Here is a 22,168-nt window from a genome sequence, read left to right on the forward strand (position 1 = left end):
CTTGAAGTCATGGATGGGAATCAGACTGAGATTTTTCCTCTAGCTCCTAAATTGGTGTTTTTCTTCCTACCCTATCCCTGGTCCTTTCCAATCCTAATGTTCCTGCGGACGTGCTCTGTGGAATTGTGAAATGTTTGCAAACGTGGGCAATTGAGCTCCTTTTCTGCAGAAAAGACAGGAAGAGGCGCTGCCTCCAGTTGGAGAGGACTTCCTGCCAGCTGCTGTGGCTTGGGGGCGGGGACTGATCCCTTCTGTCCCCTTGTACCTTAATTGCCATGCTTCCCCACTTTATGAGTTTCCAGACGCCGTGCCAAGCGCTTTTAAAGGCAGGTAGGGGAGCAGGGTCTGCTTGCCTGGCAGCCAGCCAGCACCCCAAGAATCTGTCGATCTGTTGCTTGCTCCTTCAGAGAGGGACTGACCTCAAAGGCCTTTTACTCAGCAGTGAGATTTACGCATGGGATCCATGCTGACTGAGGCAGAAAGGAGGGCTCTGGGGTGGGGACAGAGCCTGTGGAGGGGGCAGGAGAGGGAAGAGCTCATTTTATTACCCAGGAATGAAAACATTGTGAGTAATGAATAAAGTCCGAAAACAGTAAATCTGGGACTCCGGAGTTTGGTGTGGAACGCGCCAGAGAGCAAATTAAGCCTCGCCTCTCCTGGAGAGGTGTGGGGCTGGGGCTGTCTCTCACTGCCCAAATTTCATTAAATGGGCTTTTAAAGGTTAGGATTACAAGAAGCCAAGTCTGGCTGGTTCATAATGATGATTTATGGCTGTGTTGTCGACTCCCCGACCCTTCTGTACAAGGGGATAAAGAAAATACATAATTTGTTGCTCATTAACTCCAAAATCTGTCAGGGCTGCCCCAGAAGCCATGTGGTCCCAGAGTCATGTGTCTGCTAAATGGCTTCAGCCTGGGCCTGGCCTCGAAAGTGCAACTGCCCTTCTACCATGGAAAATGGTCCTAATAACAGCAGAAATAATGACCTTATCTTGATGTGGCCTGCTGTGGACCTTTGAGCCTGAGGGATAGAGTATCTGGACTCGATTCTGAATCCTGTCGCTTACTGGCCTCCGCTCCTTCAGGGCACCTGTGTCGCCTGGGCCTTGGCCTACTCCTTGCCTGTGGTACCCTTCATAAGCAACTTCCCGCTGCTATTGCCCACTGCCCCTGCTTCATTCGGAAGTTTGTGGCAAAGGGGGCTTGAACTCTGCATCTATGGAATGGGTATAACTTCTCAGAGTTGCAGACTAGATGCAACTAAAGTCTGGAGGAAATGTAAGGGATGACTGCTGTTATTAACATAGTTAGGAATTCGAGGTGCCATAAAATGTTTTCCTCCATCTTCCTAGAAGAGGAAGGAGGACTTCATTTCACACTGTACTATTTGAAAACTGCAGCACTGACAGTGGGAGTTTTAGAGTGATGGGAGCATGGGGTTAGAGTTGTAGAGTCCTTGGGGCATAGTCAGATCTCTTTCTCAAAAGTATCTGAGGCACAGGGGTGACTCACGTGACAGTGATCGGTAAATTCATGTAGGAGCTGCAGAACTTGCAGTAGAAACCCACGGATTCTTTCTCAGCCTCAAATGGGAAACCATGTTGATTATGCTCCAGCTAAGCCTGCTTAGAAATAGTCCCCGCATCGCAGTGCCACGGTTCCAGGAACTCTGGAGCAAACCAGGGGCGAGGCTTGTGCCCGGGGCCTTGGTTCTGTGCTTTGCCAGTGTGTTGTTCACAGGGCACCTTCCAAGCCATTGCATATTACGAGGTCTTTGTTGGGAAGCTAGTGATAGAGGTAGCACTGGAGAGTTGAGAATAAATGTCATTGCAATTATGAAGTAATAAATCATGGAGTCTGGTGCCATGATTTTGCAAATGGAGAACCTGACTTATCTCAAATTCACTCAGTAGGTGGGACTCCAAAGCTGCCACTTGACTCCTAGTTCACTGTTCTTTCCCCCGCATATAAAGACATGTGAATATGATTTATAAATAAAGAAGAATAAGAAGGAGTAAGAGAACATGAATTATGGCACTGCACATCTGGAACTTGTTAGCCTGTAAGGTTACATAGGGTAAAAGTATAAACAGGTTCAAAAGGGGAATTAGATCCTGAATGGTAGGAAAGAATGCTGGGTGGAGGGTAAGTACACCTGGGTCTAATCTTTGGATGTGAGTTAATTTGGACCTCAGTTTCTTCTGCATATAATGGTGCTTTCATTTCTAACTTGCTACGCTTCTTAGATTTTAATCTCTGCAATGTGTTATCAAAGGGCCCTTGGTAATGTTTAGGGATATTTCCAATTCTGCAAGGCGGCAACTCTGAGGACTCCTGTCCTGCTCCCCTTCCTTCATTTCCTCCTTCAGTGACAGGCATGGAGCACGTGTGCAGGCTCAGACATTAGTTCTGCTGTCTCCAGAAGTGGCTGGGCCAGGACGCTGGTTGTACTGGTCTCTAACAGTGACCCTCCATACAGAGACACACTTGATGGGATCTGGGAAAACACTGTGTGGTACATCCACGTACAAAGCGTTTAACAACATGAAGTCCCTGCGTCAGCCTCGAGGTGGCAGGGGCTAGTCTCACTCCCGTACCTGTGGGTCTTGGGGCCCAGCTGCTATTCCATCTGCAGAGTTTGGGGCCCTGGAGGACCTTGACAAGACCATGCTTTGATGCCTTTTCCCACTGTAAAGAATAGCGGGAGCCTTTGCAAAGGAGGGTCCGGACGTGCCTGTCTATTGCTTCCTTTGTGGTCACAAATACCCTGTCTGCTCACTGAAAGGGCAAGTGGGGCTCATCGTCCTGCCCTTTGAGGAAGTGTGAAAGGGACTTGTGGTGAGCAATGAATTGACCATTGCTGTCCTGTGCTGTGGTTGCAACCGGGAAGTGGCTCTCGCTGTGCCGCGGAGTTAAGAGAAGGGGAATAGCCTGCATGGGTGTGCGTCACCAGAGTGAAGCTGGTCTTCTGTGGTGTAAATGTCCCCAAAGTTTACCTTACATAGGGGCAGCTGGCCCCATGCTTAGTGTAAAGCAGGCGGGCTTGGGCCAGCAGTAGGCACTGTGGGATGGAGAAAAGGATATGAGGACCGGGCACTCAAGGAGTGCATCAGTATCCAAGGGCAGTGTACTAAAAGATCCTGTTTTTAGACAGGTGTTCTTTCTATCACACGATACTGCTAAAAGGAGAAATCACAGCATTCCTGTCTGTGACCCCACATATTTCCCACCCATGCTGTCACATGTACATGTGCACTGACAGCTCTGCTAAGGTGAGCCACCTCCTTTAATGGGGAAAGAGGCTGGGGTCTGGGCAGGGTGAGTTCTTGCTGGAGGAGGCCAGGCAAGTGGCTGAGCCTGGATTCATACCCAGGACCTGACTGGGGTGTGTAAGCTGCCAGCTAGGCTCCATGTCAGCGCAAAGGTTGAGGCAAATCCAGCCATTATTGCTGATTCTTCACCCTCAATCTCAGAATCCCAAGATTTTCTCAGATACCCTTGATTCTTCACCTACTTTCCCCCGTATATAAGTTCTCTTTTTAATCCCCTTTCCCCTCCTGTACATAAGTTCTTACTATACACACACGCATACACACACACACATTTTTCTTCTTCTAAAGGTATTATACAGGCAGATAGGGCTTTAAAAAAGGAAAATGGTGTCCATGCTAACACTTTGATCACTGCTTCCATTCCTATTTGTGTCTGCACCCTTCTTAAATAAGAATTGAGACTTTACAGATTGTAACCTGTAGTTTCATACCAAACATCCTCCTGTCTCATCAAATGTCCTTTGCAGCATCGGTTGCGATGATGGGTCTCGATATTCCTAATTCCCGTATTGTATTCCTTCTAGATCATCACGGGAGAATTCTACCGCATCTACTACCTGAAGGAGAAGTCCCGCTCCACGATTCAGAACCCCTACGTGGCGGCCCTCTATAAGCAAGTGGGTTGCTTCCTCTTTGGCTGCGCCATCAGCCAGTCTTTTACTGACATTGCAAAAGTGTCCATAGGGCGCCTGCGCCCCCACTTCTTGAGTGTCTGCGACCCGGATTTCAGCCAGATCAACTGCTCCGAGGGCTACATTCAGACCTACCAATGCAGAGGCCCCGAGAGCAAAGTTCAGGAAGCCAGGTGAGCTGCCACCTCCCCATGGCCACAGGAGCACCCTCTGATGCAGTGCAGTTCCGGGAGCACTTGCCGAGGTCCAAGGGTGTGCTCTGGTTTAGATGGGTGAATTAAGGCATATTCCCTGTTACTGAAGAACTCACAGCCACGTGACTGTAACACGTGTGTAAATAAATCATTTTGATGTGGCATTGGTATGTCCCATGCCTGCCTGTCTCCAGAGCACCACCTAGGATGCAAAAAGGAGTGGACATGTGCTTTTAAGGTAATGGTCTAGGGAGGGAAGAGAGACAAGTGAGTGTGAGGGAGGTGGCTGCCTTTTGATGGCCCTCTCTTGCTCTTGCAGGAAGTCCTTCTTCTCGGGCCATGCGTCCTTCTCCATGTACACGATGCTGTATTTGGTGGTAAGTACCAATCTCAACACAGTCCGCTCCTAGCCTGAGTCCTCAGAATAACGAGGAATCGGCCTCACTGTGAAATCACGAGGAAGAGTTGAGTGGAGACATGTTTCATTCTGAGCTCTGCCTCTGCCTTAGCAGCAGTTGTTTTACAATCCCAACTTGGTTCATTTTTCAGGTGAAAATAGCATTTACTATGTTGATTGATAAGGATTTTGAAATTGAGCCATGCTCAAGACATTTGTATTTATAACACTGTGTGGTACAAGCCCTGCTTTCTAAAATCCATTAAGCCACTGGATCCTTAGAACAACCTGTGTTATAAAAAATATCCTGTGTGTTGTGGGAAAAGGTTACTACGTAAGAGTTGGAGACTCCGAGCAAATTGTCTGAACTTGCTTAAACACCAGAACTGTCACCTGAGTCCCAGCGCTCTGTTCAGCTCCTTGCGGGATTTACCTCCACAGTCTTCCTCCTTGCGCTGCTGATGAAAAAGCCTGAGGGACTCTCAGTATCTGACCACTGAGAGTGATTTTGAGTTTTCCAAAGTGCTTCTGCATCCCTGAGGGCGTGTGGGTGGCCTCAGAACTACACTGTGCCTTCATTTCCTGGACCCAAAGACTGCGGTCCTGAGGGAGTAAGGAATGTTTCAGTTTCTTCAACCAGTGGGGAGCCATGACTTGGGTCCCATGTTGCCCTCCCTGCCTATGTCTGCTCTGGTTTCCTGGAGGCGCTGGGATAGTGCGGGTGGACAGTCCTGCCCCGCCCCTCCCCAGCTGCTTGATGAAAAGCGCTGCTCTGTGTCCCTTTGTCGCTGGAATGTGGTCACCCTGCCTTCCTCTCCCGAACAAGGCCAGGGTGCCAGGGTCCTGCCTGCTTTCAGCTGCTTTGGTGCAGTGCAGAGCAAAAGGGTGCTGTGAGGTCAGATGCAGCTCAGAAGAGTATACTGGTTGGAAAAAAAGAGTGTTTTGATTTGAGTTTATTCTATAAACATAATTAAGAATTGGAAGAAAACAACAGAGGCTGTTTGTTTTGGTTTCTCCCCACCTCGTTTCAAGTTTGGGGGCATCTGATTTCTTGCTACCTGAGACAGAGAGCTAAAAGATGGCGCAACCCTGTAAAACTTTAAAACTGGAACTCACGTGTTCATGAGTGGCATTGCCCTCCATTCTTCATATTTTTGTTGTTTTTGTTCTGTTTTGCTCTGAGAAGGGATTATTTAGCAAAGGTATTTAGGGTCCTGCTTCATGTGTATATTTTACTCAGGGCTGGAAGCAATTTTATAAATATAATTTCAGTGTTTTGTAAAAGCTTCAGAGGAGTTGGGTATGTGCTTGTTTCTTTCCTGCCCTTTATTTTATTCCATGAGAAAAGTATGGGATTATTTTAAAGCCATCACTGGGCAGGATTCCTTCACAGCCGCTCAGAAGATGAGGACAGGGCTGTGTTTGGGGCACACATCCTGGGGGCTTTCATTGTACCAAGCACTGTATCCAGTTTGCATGGTAGCATTTGTGTCTTTCAGTATCCTGGTGAGAAATGTTTTAACTATCTTGTTTCTGGAAGTAACCTGAATCTAAGAGGTTAGATAATGAAAGTTCTTATGAGACAGCAAAGGTGCTGGAAGACTGGTCTTTATGACCCTAGCATTGTCTGTTCTTTTTATTGGACAACACTGCAAGAAACAAAGCAAACGAAAACCTCCTCAGAACAAACGTAGGGAGTAAAACCTTGGAGCCTAATTTTAATTTCACCTGGAGGAGACCTGCCTTTCTTCAGATCTGCTTTAATGGTGCAAGCCCCTCATCCTTCCATTGTCCCCCGCCACTAGCTATAGCTGCAGCAAGAAATCCCTGTGGAAATGATCAGGAGTTGTGTATTTTGATTAAAGGTGTATTTACACTTCTCCGAGGGAGGAGGGAAATTGTGGTGTATTTGCATTGCTGGAAGGAGTTGAGGGTAGAGAGAGAAAAGGAAGAGGGAGAAGAGCCTCTCTCATCCGACCTCTTCTAGATGTGCTCTCACAGCCACCACTTCCGGTCATGTGCACACCACATGCTCTTAGGCACTCTTGCAAATATACACACCTTCAACAGTCACAACTCACAGGAGCTCTGCACACACACACACACACACACACACACACACACACACACACATCCATGCATACAGCCACCTCTGAAGCAAAGAACCAAAAATGAAAATACTGTGCTTTACCAGGGCTGGTTTTTATGTGATTTTATCCAGAAATCCCAGCCCTTCCAATGTCTGTTGTCTGGTTTCCAAGGCTTTCTGAGACCCTGTGGCTGCCTGCCAGAGGAGAAGGGAAGCCTGCAGCAGTCAGACAACCCTTTGACCCTCCCCAGAGCTTTTACCTTTTACTTCCAGAAGTGGGGTGACCAGAGTAGTGCAAGCAGCCCAGCCTCCCCCCAGGGGCACCCTATGCTTTTGCTAATTTGCCAGTGATTAACAGCTTCCCTAGAGCATTGGGAGAACCATATTGGAGCCAGCTAAGTGTGGTATTGACAGTTTTGGCCTTCAGAGTTAGAGAGACGTGGACTCACACTGGCCATGCAGTGACTGGCACGGAACTGTGCGGGTTTCTCAGTGTGAAAACCTCAGTGTATTCACCTGTGAAATGGACACAGTCATGTTTGTTTGGCAGAGTTGTTGCCACTTTCCTCTATGGCTTCCACTTGCCCCATCTGTCAAAGTAAAGAGTGGACGTAGATGAGGTCTACTCCTCTCTCAGTTTCTGTGCTTCTATGTGACAGGTATTTAAACTGTTCTCTATGCTGAAAAGAGAGATGGGTAGCCATCAGGGACAAACTTGTGTCCATGTTGCTGTTAGGTTCAAAGACAACAGCTGACCAGAAGCATCCACCATCCCCACTGTCTGCCTGTCAGTTGTGGCCACTGTCCACAGCCTCCATGGCTTTGAAAGGCTCTCCATATTAGGTTTTGATTTCCAAAATGGGTAGCTTGGTAAAACCATGCCCCAAACACCAAATTATCTCTGGGCACAGAAGCGTAAGGATGAGGTTAAGGCTTTTTAGAGATGAATGCAGCTTCTAATAAGAAAAATCCTACAGCAGTTATAGGCATAAACTATGCTTCCTATCTCTGAGCCTGTCCAGCACCCCAGAGGACCGCATCTGTGTTGGCCCTACATGTCTGCAGGCAGGGACAGAGGGTGATGTGTTTGTCTGGATAAAATGCCAACACCAGGGCAGGCACCAATTCATGCAGCGCACCTGGCATCTCCTCTGCCATGTAAGGCTCCTTGCTGTCTTCCAGGGCTGTGGAGGTGAGTCAGCCCTGGGCTCTGCCCTTGAGGAACTCAGCTATGCATTGGGCTTTCATCATTTGGCAGGTATTTAGTGCAGCTTTTGCTGTTATACTCAAGCACTGGTAGGAGTGGGAAGGTGGAGACCTGTACAGAATGGTCACACTCTTTGGAGAGTTCAGGCTGGGGATGCAAGCTGATACTAACAGTCCGGTGGATTGTGCAGGAGGAGCAAGGGTGTGAATAGGTTATGATGGGTGCTCTGAATAGGCGCACCCAAGCTAACTTGGAACAGGGGTAGCCAAAGCCAGGGAAGCTTCCAGCAGGGTCAGTCATGTGAAGATGGGAGAGATCAGAACGAGCTGTGTGCAGAAGAAAAGCAGGCTGGGAACTTGGGGGATGGCAGGCATTTGGGTCGGTACCGCTTTGACAGCTGGGAGGAAGTAGGAAGCCGAGAGCTCACTGGAGGGTTGGTCACTGGCCCTTGTGAGCATCAATCCTAACGCCTCCTTTTTCAGCTCAGGTTTGTGCCAAGGCTTTTCCCTACTGACTGTGCTCTTCCACAGGAAGTGTGCCTGTGTCCCCTGCCTTCAGGTCACCTTCTAAGAGAAGCCTCCCAGAACACCCTATTTAAAATGACAGTCCCAGCCTCCAGTACCGATCCTTCCTTCTCCCTTTGCAGCCTGGCTTTCCCTCCGTTTCACATGTTCATTCAGTGCATTGGATCCTGGGCAAAAACTCATTGCTAGTGAGCTACATCTCCGGGGCTTTTTCTGAGGTTTTGTTTTGAGACAGGGTTTTTGTGAAGTGGCCCGGGCTGGCCTCAAGCTTGTGATCCTCCCACCTCAGCCCTCTGAATAGCTGGGGTCGTAGATGTGCTCTTGAATCATTACCATATTCTACTTCCCAACGTGATATGTGACACTTAGCGAACACCTGATGAACACGTGAATAGTGAGTCTCAGGTCACCTACCGCTCAAAGGCCACGCTCCTTCCCATGCCCATCAGAATTCTCTTTTGCCTTCTTAGCACTGACTCGATAGATCGCTAAGGCCCACGTGGTGCAGGAAGGACCTTTACGGAACCCTGTATTGCCCTGGGAGGACTGTTTATATATCAGTGCGTTTACTGAGTACCAAGGAAACAGGGAAGTGGCTGCCCTCTGACAGCTGTGTTCTCTAGGCTGTGGTTGTTAGTCATTGAGGTTTTTGTTCAGCATGGGTGGAATCTGCACCAGGGGACTGTTGTGCCCACGAGGCTTATATTCCCACAGATCCTGGTGGAGTATGCTAAACCCTGCACAGGAGCAAGCTTCCCCAAAGGGAATAGATCACTGTGCCAGAAGTTTTTCCTCCCTCCCTCCCTCCCTCATTCAGTCATTTATTCATGCACCTGTCCATCTATTTCTGAGAACGTGTTCTGTGCCAGACCCTCGGTGAGCACCTGAAGACATCATTTTGTGGAGAAAAGAGGAAAGTAGGTTGTTGAGGACAAATTGGAGAAGCTCCCTGATTCAGGACGTTACACAGAGGAACGGGTTCATACCTGTGCTGTGACCTACAGAATTGGCTTATGATGCCCCTTCCTAAGAGCAGGCCAGAGACTCTCCTGCTCCAACAGCCATCAAAGCTGGATGCTTGTGTTTCAGACATAAGTGTTTATAAAAACAAGTTACAAGTGAACTAGAGGAGCCTGAAGCTCCAGACGTCGCTGGCAGGTGTCCCTTAGTACATGACAGCTGCGCAGTCCCCTCATGTTGCTTACTTTCTCTGAAGACCGAAGACACCAGTACCAAGGACCAACACTGTGCACACAAAGCAGTAATTCCCTGAGGTGAGCAAGTATGCGATAGCTAGATCCTGGACTGAGAAAGAGGCAAACTTTCTAACTAAATCTTGGCTGTCTGTTATCTTGAGGGAGTGACATGGCCTCTTTTAGCCTTGGTTTCTTCATCTGTAAAGTGGGTACAGTGCTGTCCATCTCGCAGGATTATTGTGAGTTGTGGGTAATATAATTTAAAACACTCAGCACAAGGTGTAGAACTACGCTCAGTAAAATGGTAGCTTCCTTTCCTTCCCTTGGCAGTGACGGAAGATTTGACTTTTTACAAAGGGAGGAGAAGAGTCAACTAAAGAGTCTTCTTTTATCCTCAAAGGGGTTAGATAATTCCACAGGGGGGATTTTTCATTTTCTGTCATGTCAGCGAGCTGCCAGGTCCATGAACCAGAGCCAGGTGAGATCCATGGAGGAGACTGGAGAAGGGAGAAAACTGCTGTCTGTATGTCATTGATCTGAGCTGGCTGCCCGGAAGAGGATAGGCAGGGACATAAGGAAGGACAAAAGCCTCCTTTTCACTCTTAGCAGAATTTTCCCAAGAGTAATGGAAATGAAAGGAGAAGACAGCGCAGACCTGTTTCCCCAGTTTGCAAATCATGTAACGAAACACATGACTTAGCAAGAATGAGCCCGTGACTCACCCACACATCTGACTCTGCGGGTTCAGACCGGAGGAGCTGGTTCAGGCTCAGGAGACTTTGTTGGGATTCCGATTCTGCAGGACCCCAGTTTTGAAGCTAGGATTGGGAGGGAGAAGAGAACTCCATTTATGGAGTGAGGTCTGTCTGCTGAGGACTTTCATGTCCCTCACTTCAGAGGAGGGCAGGCAGATGCGTACCTTTTTACTGTAATCCCCATTGCTTCCACAGTTCTGTTTCAGCAACTGGAAGTAAAAACGTGGTGCAGTGCAAGGAAAGGACTAGATCCCAGATCCAGTGATGCTTAGGCTGAGGGTTCTGGGTGCTGGCTCCTCGGCCTGGAGCCCTTCCTGCACACACATGAGGAAGTGGCTACAGGCAGCACAGCAGCAGGCAGGGAGAGGTCAGGGTGATGGAGGCTTTGTGTGTTTCCAGCTCTGCGCACCATCTTCCTAAGCAGCCCTTTGGGGATGTTTAACACTTTGTCTTCTGATCCTGGGAATGTCCCCGGCTGTTTGGGCCAGGACGGGGGCCTCTCTTCCTTGTGGTCAGTGGTGTTCTACTTCCTCTGTTGAGGAGGGTGTACCTGCCTCCTTGGCTGGGCATGAATGGCACCTGTGGTAGCTTGGCTGTCCCCAGCCTGTAGGATGCGCTCTGAGGTCCCAGAGAGGCTCAGACATCGGGCCTGGAGTGGTTCACATGAACTGAGCCGTGATCCAACAGAGTCATACTCAGTTAGCAGTGAGATTGGTGTGGGCTGGAGGATTATTAGATTCTGTAGTTGACATCAAAGCCTGTTGCCAGCAGTTGACTTCTGCTATCAGACGCAGCCACTGGATGGACGGTCATTGTGCAGTCTCTTTCTTCAGTGATGTACTTGTTCTAGTGAAATCCCCACCACTGCGAAAATCTCATCTATCAGGACAAAAGGGTGAACTAGATTTCTGAAACCTGAGCGCCACTCCTCTGCCTATCAGGGTCCTCTCCTTTGTCTGCTTTGATTCTGGCAAGCCTAAGGGAGATACCATTTCTCCCTATTTCACAGATGAGGAGACCGAGGCATAGAGAAGTTAAAGGACCACTTACGGAGTAAGCGACAGGGCCAGCCTGGGCTCAGAGCTGCCTAACCCTGAGATGAACTTGACTGTTATGCTGCTTTTCCCTGCAGCCACAGCTCTGGGCACAGGGCCAACCCTAACCCTGAGCGTCGCTGCATGAGTGTGCACCGCACTGGTGGATGGGGAAAGCAGGCTGCCTCTGCCGTGACTGCTCTCCCCAGGAAGGCTTTGCCCAGGGACCCACTCCTTTCTCATTCCTGCACACAACCCCCCAGCCTTCCTGGAGCTGTTCTGATGCTGGGCTCTTCCTCTCCTGTATGGGTTTCTTTCGTGGAGCTCTAGCCTGAAGTCCTCTGAGTCAGTGGTAGGGGAGCTGTGGCCTTGTCCGGTTGGGAAATCCACCCTTCCTCTGCCCCTCCCTGGATTCCGAGGCCTGTGACCTAAAGTTGACAGGCAGCCAGCCAGGGAAAGGGAGGAAGGAGGTTGAGCAAACGTTTTCTGAGGACCTGCGGCTTTTTCAGAGAGGGGAATAGAAAAATTAGGGGGATAGTTTAAGTGGTTAAAGAATAAAGTCATCTATTTATGGAGTAGCACCTTGTGCCTTGTCCTTGTCCATAAATGTGACACTTTTACCTGGGAGAAAGCTGAGGCTCAGCGAGGGTCTTCTCGTGAAATCCTGTGCTCCTCCTGCCCTCCACCCGACCCCCGGCCATGGCTGGACCCCCGCTCCACCCTGCGTGCGGATTCTCCTCCTCCTGCCCTTGCACTACTCTAAAGACTTGTGCTGAGTTGGAGCTGGACCCACATCATCTCCACCCCACTCCCAGAAGGAAGGGATCTTTTGATCCGTAATGGCAGAGTCTTAACTGCAGATCGTTTCAGCAGAAAGCAGTGTAGCAGCCTCTGGCCTGTTGCTGCAGGATCCCTCTGATATTGGCACTGCCTGTAGCGACTCAGCTCTGCTCAGAGCCCTTAAAGCACATTGTTTAGTTGCTTATGGTGCTCAGTGCCTTGCTTAAGTACCTTTAATTTTCCACCATTGCCTCTAGAAATATTTTCCTCTTGTTCAGTGGGTTGATGCCCTGTACAAGCAGTGATTGAAGGCCAGTTAAGTCTTCTCTCCTATAGAACTTACCAAGCCTTTAATAATCTTGTAAGTACTTTACATAACAGAAATAAGTACTTCATAGAGAGCCACCTATCTTTTTGTTTTTTTTTAAGACTGTTACTACTCCATGGGATACAGTTGGGGAAAAATACTCTACCAGACAAAGGCCACGTTTCTTAGTTTGACACGCAGGGTCCTCCAGGAGCAGGTGCCTGCTTGTCTTTGCAGCCTTTCCCGCCTCACGTCCCATGTGCCCTTCTCTAGCTATGCTGAGCTGTTGAAGGTCCTGGGGAGGGTGATGGCGAGTTCTCAGCCATCCCCTCTCTGTCTCCCTGACTTCAGCAGATACCAGCCCATTTAGGTTCAAGTGAACTATCCTTCCCCCTTAGGACTGATCTTCCCGCAACTTCGAGATCCTGTAAAACATGTTAGCACACTTGTCCATATCCCCGGTTACTCCAGAGGGTGGGAACGAGACCTTCTCCTTTCTGTGTTCTTTACACGCATTGTGGAATGTGGCGTGTGACTCTGTCTCTCTCACTCTCTTTCTGTCTCTGTCTCTCTCCCAGGTTAACTGCCAGTTACTTAATCTTCTCTGATATTATGATGATGATTTTATCACTGCTTTTAGATTTGTAATGGGTCTATATGAGGAAAACATTGATTTTTATCATTTATGTAGCAGCCAACTGTGTCCATGTAGCCTCTTACTAGTTTTTTGTTACTCTCTGTCTCTCCAGACACTTACATACTTTCAAAATGACTATAACATTTCTTGCTGTTTCTCTTTCTTTTCTTTTCTTTTCCCTGCTTCTGGGCTGCGCTAGGGGTCCACCCCAGGCCTCGCGCATGCTCAGCCGGCACCACACTCAGCCCTGCCACAGCCGCCTGCTGTTCCCACACCTGGTTCTCTTGAGGGCTTGTGCGCTGCTCCTGCACGGCCCAGGGTGCCCAGGGCTGTCTGCCCATCTGGCCCCGCTGGTGCTGTGCTGACCCTCAGAGGAAGGTGGCACTGTCTCAGGAAGGGCAGGGCTCTCTGGAGACCAGCGGTCCTCCCTCTTCCCTTCCCCTCTCCCCGGCCTCTCCCAGTGCTTTGATTTGCAGTCGGAAGTTCCCCTCGTCCCCTCGCCTCTTCCTCTTCATTTCCCCAGTTCCCACAGGAACCTGGGAAGTAGGTTGTGCCCAGAGGTTAGAACGGAAACTGCAGCAAGATAACTTCAAGGGGACAATACCCAGCTGACGTCATTTCAGCTTCTTTCCTTCAGCCAGAGGTGGTTTTTTTTTTCCTTCTTCCATTTTTCTCCAGGTTACTCCTGCACCCCACCCAGCCCGGTGTCTGTCGATTCCTGCTTGAAAGTTCCCTGGCATTGTCTCTGCCTGGTTTATGTGTTTCCTTGTATGCTAGTTGAAAATCCAGAATTCCTAGTGGTGATTTAGAAACTTGCCCTCAGATAGAGTGGCTTTCTCTTGAAGTAGACCGTGTGCTGTGACTGTCGTGATGACTTTCTCTTATCATCATGGGTTTTAATTCCGTGGCAGGGGTGAGAAGCAGGTGGTGCAGGGAATGTACATCTCTGATCGCCAGCAAAACACACACACATGTTGAGAGTGTCATCATCCATAGTAAAACAAAGTGTTTTCTCTAGGTAGTCTCCGTCTAGGAGACGTTAAATGGAAACCAGCATTTATTAAAGTGCCTATGGTGTGCCAAGCGGCATGCGGAGACCATTCACATACATTTCCCTTGTTCTTATTTTTTGCTGTGACCCTGGTGGCTTGGCATTCCGTAACTGGCCGGAGGTCGGGTCCAGATTGAACATGCTATTGCAGTGCGCGTCAGTCTGGTTGCATCTGTGTGGCAGAAGCAGAGCGTGCGCTGAGCTGGAGTTACAGTGCTCGTGAGTGGGGAGTAACGTCGCATCTGTTCTTTTTGTCTCCTCCCTCCAGCTGTACCTGCAGGCCCGCTTCACCTGGAGAGGTGCCCGCCTGCTCCGGCCCCTCCTGCAGTTCACCTTGATCATGATGGCCTTCTACACAGGACTGTCCCGCATATCTGACCACAAGCACCACCCCAGTGATGTCCTGGCAGGGTTTGCCCAAGGAGCCCTGGTGTCCTGCTGCATAGTAAGTAGCCTCTGGCCCTCAGCATGCAGGCAGAGGCCAGGATGGAGACTTGTTAAATGTTTCCAGCTCAGTGACATGGCTGGGCGCCCTCATTCCTGTTGTCCTCTCGGTGTCCGCCCAGGGCGCCATCAGTGCCTGAGAGTCATTTCTGTGCCTGTCCCGCCTGTACATTTTGATTGCAGAGGTTCTGTAAATCCTCTTCTCCGTCAGTTCAGAAGGTTTGAGCACACAGAGTGTCACAGCTAGAAGAGGCCTGAGATACCGTCTGGCCCGTTCACTGTGTGGACGAGGACATGCAGGCGGGAAACTTGCCCAGGGTCTCTTGTCAAGTGAGTAGCCGGGTTGCAGTCTCCGCACTCACTCGCTGCTTTGGTGTGCATGTGCTCTTCAGTAGAACTTTTCCGCCTCTTGGAAAATGCCTCCCCTCCCCATGGAGACCTTTGAGGCCCCCAGCTTGTGTTGGCTAGAGAGGTTTGCCGGAGGCTGAGGCCCCTGGCCCAGGACTATGGTCAGAAGTTCCCAGGGCTGATGTTGGGGTGGACATGTTGGCTGGCCCATATGAATGGGCCAATTCCCCTCATTCCCCATGACAGTGGGATAAGGCATCTTACTCCTCTGAGCTGCCACCCGTGATCTCTTCGTTCCCTGCACAATGAGTGTCTTATTCAGCAACCGTGACCTAGCGTGAGGAGCCCACGGCAGGCTGGCAGGAACCCCAAGCTTGGTAAAGGCTGGGTATTTAAGCAGCACATGTGGAGGTTACACTGTTGTTAGTATTAACCTTGCTCATTCATGGTAAGAATTATGAACCACAGAGACATCTAGACTTCCTACTTCTCCAGTCCTGGTTTCTAAGCCCAACTACAGGCCCATCTGCCTGAATTAGCCATTCTCCTCTGTAGCAGCATGTAGGTTGTGATTGCTTTGGTGATGTGTGTCTCCCTGCAGACAGGCGGGCACCATATATAAATATATACCACTGTCCTTGTCTTACCAAAGGCTCTTGGGGATCCTAGCTCAGGTGAAGTCAGTGTGCACTTAATACAGTAAGCTAGAGTCAGTGAGCAGATGTACTCTTTCCTGAGATCACTGAGGGGAAGACGCTGTTGAAGGCATGGGAAAGGATGAGACTCAGGCCTTGCTTCCAAGGAAATCTCGTTCCAGCTGTGTGGACAGCGAGGCGGGCTCCGAAGCTGGAGAACAAGTAGGGCTGCAGCAGACAGACCGGTGGGCAAGGTCTGGTGAGGAGTACGTGGGAGTCAGGTGGTCAGAGTGGACACCACGACCAGTTGGACCTGACTTGCCTGCCAGCCATGGGGTGGGAGTCCTGCCTTGGGCTAGTTGTCTCGATGGCTGTCTTCATTGCTTTCTGTTTGTTTTCTTTTTTAAAGTAAAGGCCGAAGGCAGAGAGTTGGGGAGCAAACGATTAATGAGAGCAGCTGTCACCAGCCTGCCTGTCGGGTGCCTGGCCCTTTAATGTGGAGTGACAGTAGGCGGTGTTTGCAGGAGGTGCCCAGCTGCGGTGCCCTGCGAGCCCTGCTCTCAGCAGGAGGGCAGCCCTGGGGCCCGCTGCTCTGTTTCCTTTGCCGGCGCCACGGCCCTAATTGGAGTCTCCTGCACCCCCAATTAAAAAAATTAAAAGGTGTGGGGATCATTCCAGCCTTCCTCTCTTTTATACCCCGAAGCACTAGCCATGAGCAATTAGACAGAATGTTCGGGAGGACCACAGTTTATTTTCTAGAAGGGAAACGAAGGCTCTGTCTTTTATCCTCAGCTCTAGCCGTTGGTAGCAAGGGATAGGAATTTGGCCCTGGCTTGTGTAATGCACCTACTGTTCGCTGTCTCCTTTCAGCCACACGGGGCCATTTCCAGGCTAGGTCAGTATCAGGCTGGGAGAGATGACTAAGTCACCCAGGATCAAAGAGGCAGGAGGCAGCTACCTCCAGGATTTGAACCCACTCGCAGCCATGCCCTCTGTGCTGCGCAAGGAGGGAGAGGTTGCTGAAGCTGAAGGTCACCCGGAGCTAACCCAGGGCAAAGGCTGCCTAGACAGTTGCTTAGCGCTTATCATTTTGGGGGGTCAAGGGACCCTTCTGGAGCCTGGAGCTGGTGTAGTTGTCACTTTGCCTTTTAAAATCTGGGCTACCGTGGAAAGGCAGCTTGGAAAGGGCTAATAAATATCTTCGCCTGTCTTTCGCCCATGTAGCTGTGAGCACACGAGGACAGGGACGTGGTCTTGTTTGTCATTTTCCCCAAATACCTGACCTTCGGCCCAGTGTACCGCAGGACCTCCTGGTTGCAGCCGATTTGGAATCACAGCACTGCTTGAGTGTTCTATTTTTAAGTCCTTTGAGAGGCCAGTGCAGGGAGGGGTGAGGGGCAACAGGGTGGCATGTGTGCCCTTTCCTGTGGTGAGTGCCAGGGTTCTGTTGTCCTGGCTTTGACTGGGAGGATGACAGAAGCAGGACCCTGCTGCAGCAAAGATGGTGTCTACCCAGAAGCAGGTGGGGCGCCCTCTGATGAGGACGGCAGGTGCCCCCTGGGAGGGGACAGAAGGTCCACCTCACAGGTTGGACAACTGAATCAGTGTACAGTGGGTGGTGCCCCATGGCCCTCACCTCCAGGCAGGAGTCTCTGGCCTCTGCACGAGTACGTGACGGGACTTGCCCTAGAAGTCAGGGCAGACCATCCAGTGGACCCTAGGAAAAGCCGAGTGATCATCTTACTGAGACTGGAACCAAACTCAGTGTTCTTGGGACAGAGACATCCCTGGAGGTTGGGGGTTCAAGAAAGGGCACAGAATGGTACCAAGGTCACTGCGCAGGGCATAAAGACAACAGAGTCCTCGCGAGCCCACCCTTGGTGGACGCTGCTCCCGGAGCAGAGGTGAGGTGTTTGCTGGCATTTGTTGAGAGCTCACTGACAATCCTGGCACACCACTCTGTTAAGGACCTTCTAGAGGTTGTTGTCTTCAGTCCCCTCAAACCCTAAGGTTCTGTCCCCAGCCTCACTTAAGGTGAGAAGAAAGCAGTCGAGAAGGATTAAGTCACACAGAAAGAAGGCAGAGCAGCCAGAGTCGATCTCTGGTGGTCTTCACGCAGTGCCAATGCTCCAAGACCCAAGCTGCCTAGGGCCGCAACCCATACCCTGCAAATCATATCGCCAGGTGTGCCAAACTTTTTCTCACTTTCCCACACCCCCAGCTCTTGCCCTGGACCGCTCTCCCCCGCTGATGGAGCACAGATCCAATTTCACCCCACTGTTGATGAAGCCTTCATATTAGTTGCCTGTGCCTGTTGTCACAAATCATCACAAATTTAAATGGGTTAAAACAGCACAGATGGTGTTTTCTTATAGGTCTGGAAATCAGAAATAGAAACAGGTCCCTCTGGACTGAAATCAGGGTGTCAACAGGGCTGCATTCCATCCAGAGCCTCAGGGAGCATTTCTTTTCCTTGCCTTTGACAGTTCCTAGAGCTGCTTGCATTCCTTGGCTTGTGGCCTCTTCCTCCATCTTCAGAGTGACTCCCACAGCATGGAGTCTTCCAATTTTTTTCATTTATTCTGGCCTCTGCTTGTACTGTCTGCCACATCTCCTTCTGAGATTGTAAGCCTCCTGCCTAAGGACCCTATGACTGCATTAACCCAGGATCAGCTCTCCATTTCAGGATCCTTAGTTTAATCTCATCTGTACAGTCTGCTGTGTCATAGATGGCAGTATTGTTACAGGTTCCAGATAGTAGACTGTGGACATCTTTTGAGGGGATCATTGTTTAGCTCACCATGCCTTCTCTGTTCCCTGAGGACAGAATTGTCTAACTTTCTTGTAGGGCTCCCAAAGCCACCAGCACTTTCTTTCTGCTCTGGCTTTTGTCCTGTTCTGTCAACTACCAGCTCCCGTGTCTGTCCTCCCCCCTCAACTAGATTGTGGGTGCCTTTAGAGCAGAACCCAGGGCTTCACCTTCGGGTTCTTTACTGGCAATGCCTAGTATGCTGGCTGTGTGTAAAAGAGGCTTGATAGGCATTGGGTAATCGTGACGGATGCGTTGGCTTGTGGCCTCAGCATGATACTTCCCCTTGGAGCTTGGTGTCCCCATCTGTGACTGGAATGAATCTGGAGGCCCTGCAGCTCCATGACCTAGGCACAGGGGCTCTGCAGCATAGCTGCCTGTAACTGAGCTGGACCCGCTTCCTCAAGTGGACCTGTCCCTGCAGAGCCTGTGAGGGGGCCCTGTATTTGGGGATCCTGACCTGTCCTGTAGCCCTCTGTGACATCGTGTGTTACCCTTGGAGGTCATCAGTTCAGCCACTGAGGGCCTTAGGCAATAGGGGAGGACAGCCAAGCACTTTTATGGAGTCTACCAAGGCTGGTCTTGTCACAGCAAGCACGCTTGTCTAGACAGAAGTCACATGGCAGAGGGGAGTAGGTTTGGTGCCTTTCTGATTGCTCACTAGTTGAATGACTTCCAGGAAGAGAAGACCATGCAACCTGATGCAGAGGCAAAGTACCCAGTGTCCTGGGTTCAGCATTAAGACACAGGCACGTGGGGTCAGACAGGCCTGCACACCAGCCACCCTTCCCCAGATGTGTCCACAGGGGCACAAGGCAGTGTGGAGAACCACAGCCCAGACAACGGAGCACGTAGACAGGCCAGGTTTCCAGACACATTGACCTCTATTCTCACTCTCCTGCTAGAGCACAGAGCCACAGACAGACACAAACACACACACACACACACACACACACACAGGCATGTGCTGTATCTCCCAGCCTCCTCCCACCTGCACCCGCAGACTCACCCCTGCCAGCAACACGAACGCCACAGATCAGCTCACCCTCGGATCAGATGAAGGGACAGACATCGGTTCGTTTCCTGTCTGGTGACAACTTGCATATCTGGTCACCTCTGTGCTGACCCTCTAACAGATGGCAAATGAGGGGGCCCTGGGAGGGGTCAGGGAGGGCCGGGCCACCATTGCTGTGGGCTCAGCAGAGGAAGCAGCTGCGGGCGGGTTTCATAAACACACAGCAGTCTTTCCTGGTTTTCCTCTTCCCCGGGGAGTGGCCCCACAGCTCTCTTTTGTGTGGGGCGATCTTCCTCCAGGATGCGGGGAAGGGTGAGGGCATGCTTTGTCTCTGCCCCAGCGAGGTGACCTTGGGCAGAGAGATGGCAAGGGAGCCAGTGTGAGAGAGAGTTCATCAGGGACAGCCTGGTGCGAGAGGGCAGCTCCGCCCAAGCACACGCCGAGGCAGAGTCAGAACCCATTCCGAACTTCTCAAGTCCTCAGTGGCTAGAACAGCAGCTCCAAGCATGCAGGGTCTGTGCCAGGAATCTCAGGGCTGTCTTCTCCTCTAACAGGAGATGCCCTTATATTTCCTCTTCATCTCTCCCAGTGTGGCCTGGTAACCTTCCGAGTCTCATCTGGCCCCGAGGAAGCCAGCTCTGCCAGGCCCTGCAGTTTGCAGAGTACTTCTGCAAGTCCTTTCGGTTCCTTGGTTCCCCTGCTGAGATGTGGGGTGAGTGAGGAGCAGAGACCCCAAAGGGGAGTTGTGTTCCTGTCACTTCCGGTTCTGTCACAGAGATGCCAGCGCCTTACTCAGGTTTTGGATAGTGGATTCAGTAACTAAGAGATGCAAAACACCACGCATGGGCAGCGTGTCAACCTGCTGAGTGAATGTGTATCCTGTGTTATGCATTTTGCTTGCCCTAAAGATACGGAGCTAAAAGGAGTTGGTCTTTCAAGAGCAGCGACAGCACTTGATTATGACTGATAGTAAGAAATACCCTTCTCATCCTAACCAAACCGAATAGGGGCTGGGGGTTTAGCAGGCGCAAGGTCATGAGTTCGATCCCGGGTACCGGAAAAAAACTAAAAAAAAAAAACAAAAACAAAACCTAAGCAAACCGAAGCAGCCCCATAAAACAAGATGTACCTGAGATACTGTAATATTTTGTCTCCACTTACGAACCTGTCAGTGGTGGCCACTCAGTGCTCAGAGACAGTGATTTCCTGACGGTTGGGCGCCCAGTCCAATGGGAACAAGCATGCGCGTGAGCAAGTGTGAGAGGCGGGCACTGCTGTGGCTCCTGAGGACCCTGGCTCACAAGATCCAGGAGACCCTGCACAGGCCAGGACAAATTCTTGGAGGAGGTGACTCTGGAAGAGGATGGACCTTTCCTCCATGATGCAGAGGCAAAGCAGGAACTCCCTGCAGAAGAACCGGCACAGATGTGCTGATGAGGGCGAAGAACACACATGTTCTCCCGGCAGAACAGTGGGACTTGGGGGGTGGCGGGGGAGGTGAGCTCTGACCAGTCGTACTCCGTCTCTCTGTCTGCTCCAGGAGGGGGGCGATTTCTGCCTTTGTCCCTTCTCTGCCATCATGAGTGCCACACTCCTGAGCCCCAGCCTCTGCAACAGAGCAGTCAGCCTTGGGGTCTTCCTTACCAGACACTGTCCTCTGTGGTAACCTGGGACAGCTGCCTGGCTGGTCCTCGGTGGGCGTGGACCGTGTTCCCCCTCAGGACAGCCCGTGGCACTCTCTTTCCGTGCCTCTGAGCCCTCTTTCTTCTTGTAGTAGGAATAGCGTCCATCACAGTCCTCAGCAGGGTGCGGATCTTTTCAGGCGGTAACCGAGGTGGAATTTGAAGTGTCCTTCATCCATACCCAGTGTATTCATACATCACTGCATTTCAGCCTTATGGTACCTATAGCTACGGGAAGGTAGGGCTTATTATTATTACCAATTATTAACATTTGCACAGCAACACAGGGTAGATAGGTCATCTGAAGTCAGAAAGCCTCTTCTCTTTGTATCAGGTTAAGACTATACAAGAGTGTGACTTAGCTTGGGTCACCCAGAGGTAGCCATTTTGGGACTAGACCCTGTTGCATGACTCCCACGTAGCACCCTCTCTGCCCAGTCTTGCTCCTCTCAGATGCACCAGGAAGTCACAACACAGACGGGCACGTTTACAGCCCTTTACTGAGGTCAAGAAGTAAGGACTGCAGTTGAGTAACTCCGTCTAGTCAAAGACAGGCTGGAAGGACACCTTTTATTTAGACAACACGCACTATACTTTGGGCGTGAGTGTGACTCCGTTCCCAGGGCTTTCTCCTCCCAAGAAGGTTCTTTCCTCAGCCTCCGTGCACTCAGTGTGGTACACCAGGAAGCCACGAGGGAGCCCCATGGCCACTGCACACTGCAGCGAATGCAGGAGCAGCACCCATGGGCTCTGTCGCCACATGGGGTGGTGGAGCTGTGGCGGAGGGCTCTGCGGACAGCGATGACTCAACACACCCCGTGCTTTTGAGTAACTTTTGTCTAGGAGGAACAGGACACAGCGTGTAGAGCACCACACATCCAGTGTGGCCTGGTGCTGAGATGAAGGTGATGAAAAGTCCAGTTTGGAAACCAAAGAGGGAAGGAAAGAACAGCCCATGAAGCCCAGGGAGAGGAGAAGGAGCCATTCCCAAATGACCACATACAGACACACAGCTGTGCAGCGGTGCACCGACGATGGGTGGCCGTCTTTCCTCCGTTAGAGACTGTCCACTGATGTCTCTGAGCTGGGGTCTGTACATCA

General features: G+C 50.7%; 1 protein-coding gene across 2 annotated transcripts in view; it reads left to right on the forward strand.

Moving 5' to 3' along the window:
- Positions 1–22,168, forward strand: part of Ppap2b (phosphatidic acid phosphatase type 2B) — a 74,940-nt gene that overhangs the window by 45,934 nt on the left and 6,838 nt on the right. For both annotated transcript variants that reach the window (XM_013521597.1, XM_013521598.1), the window contains 3 exons: positions 3,856–4,136; positions 4,477–4,534; positions 14,403–14,579. In XM_013521597.1, the coding sequence (XP_013377051.1) occupies positions 3,856–4,136; positions 4,477–4,534; positions 14,403–14,579 (516 nt within the window). The remainder of the gene's footprint in view (positions 1–3,855; positions 4,137–4,476; positions 4,535–14,402; positions 14,580–22,168) is intronic.

This window comes from Chinchilla lanigera, unplaced genomic scaffold (assembly GCF_000276665.1).
Source record: "Chinchilla lanigera isolate Chin_1 unplaced genomic scaffold, ChiLan1.0 scaffold00063, whole genome shotgun sequence".
Lineage (NCBI taxonomy): Eukaryota > Metazoa > Chordata > Mammalia > Rodentia > Chinchillidae > Chinchilla > Chinchilla lanigera.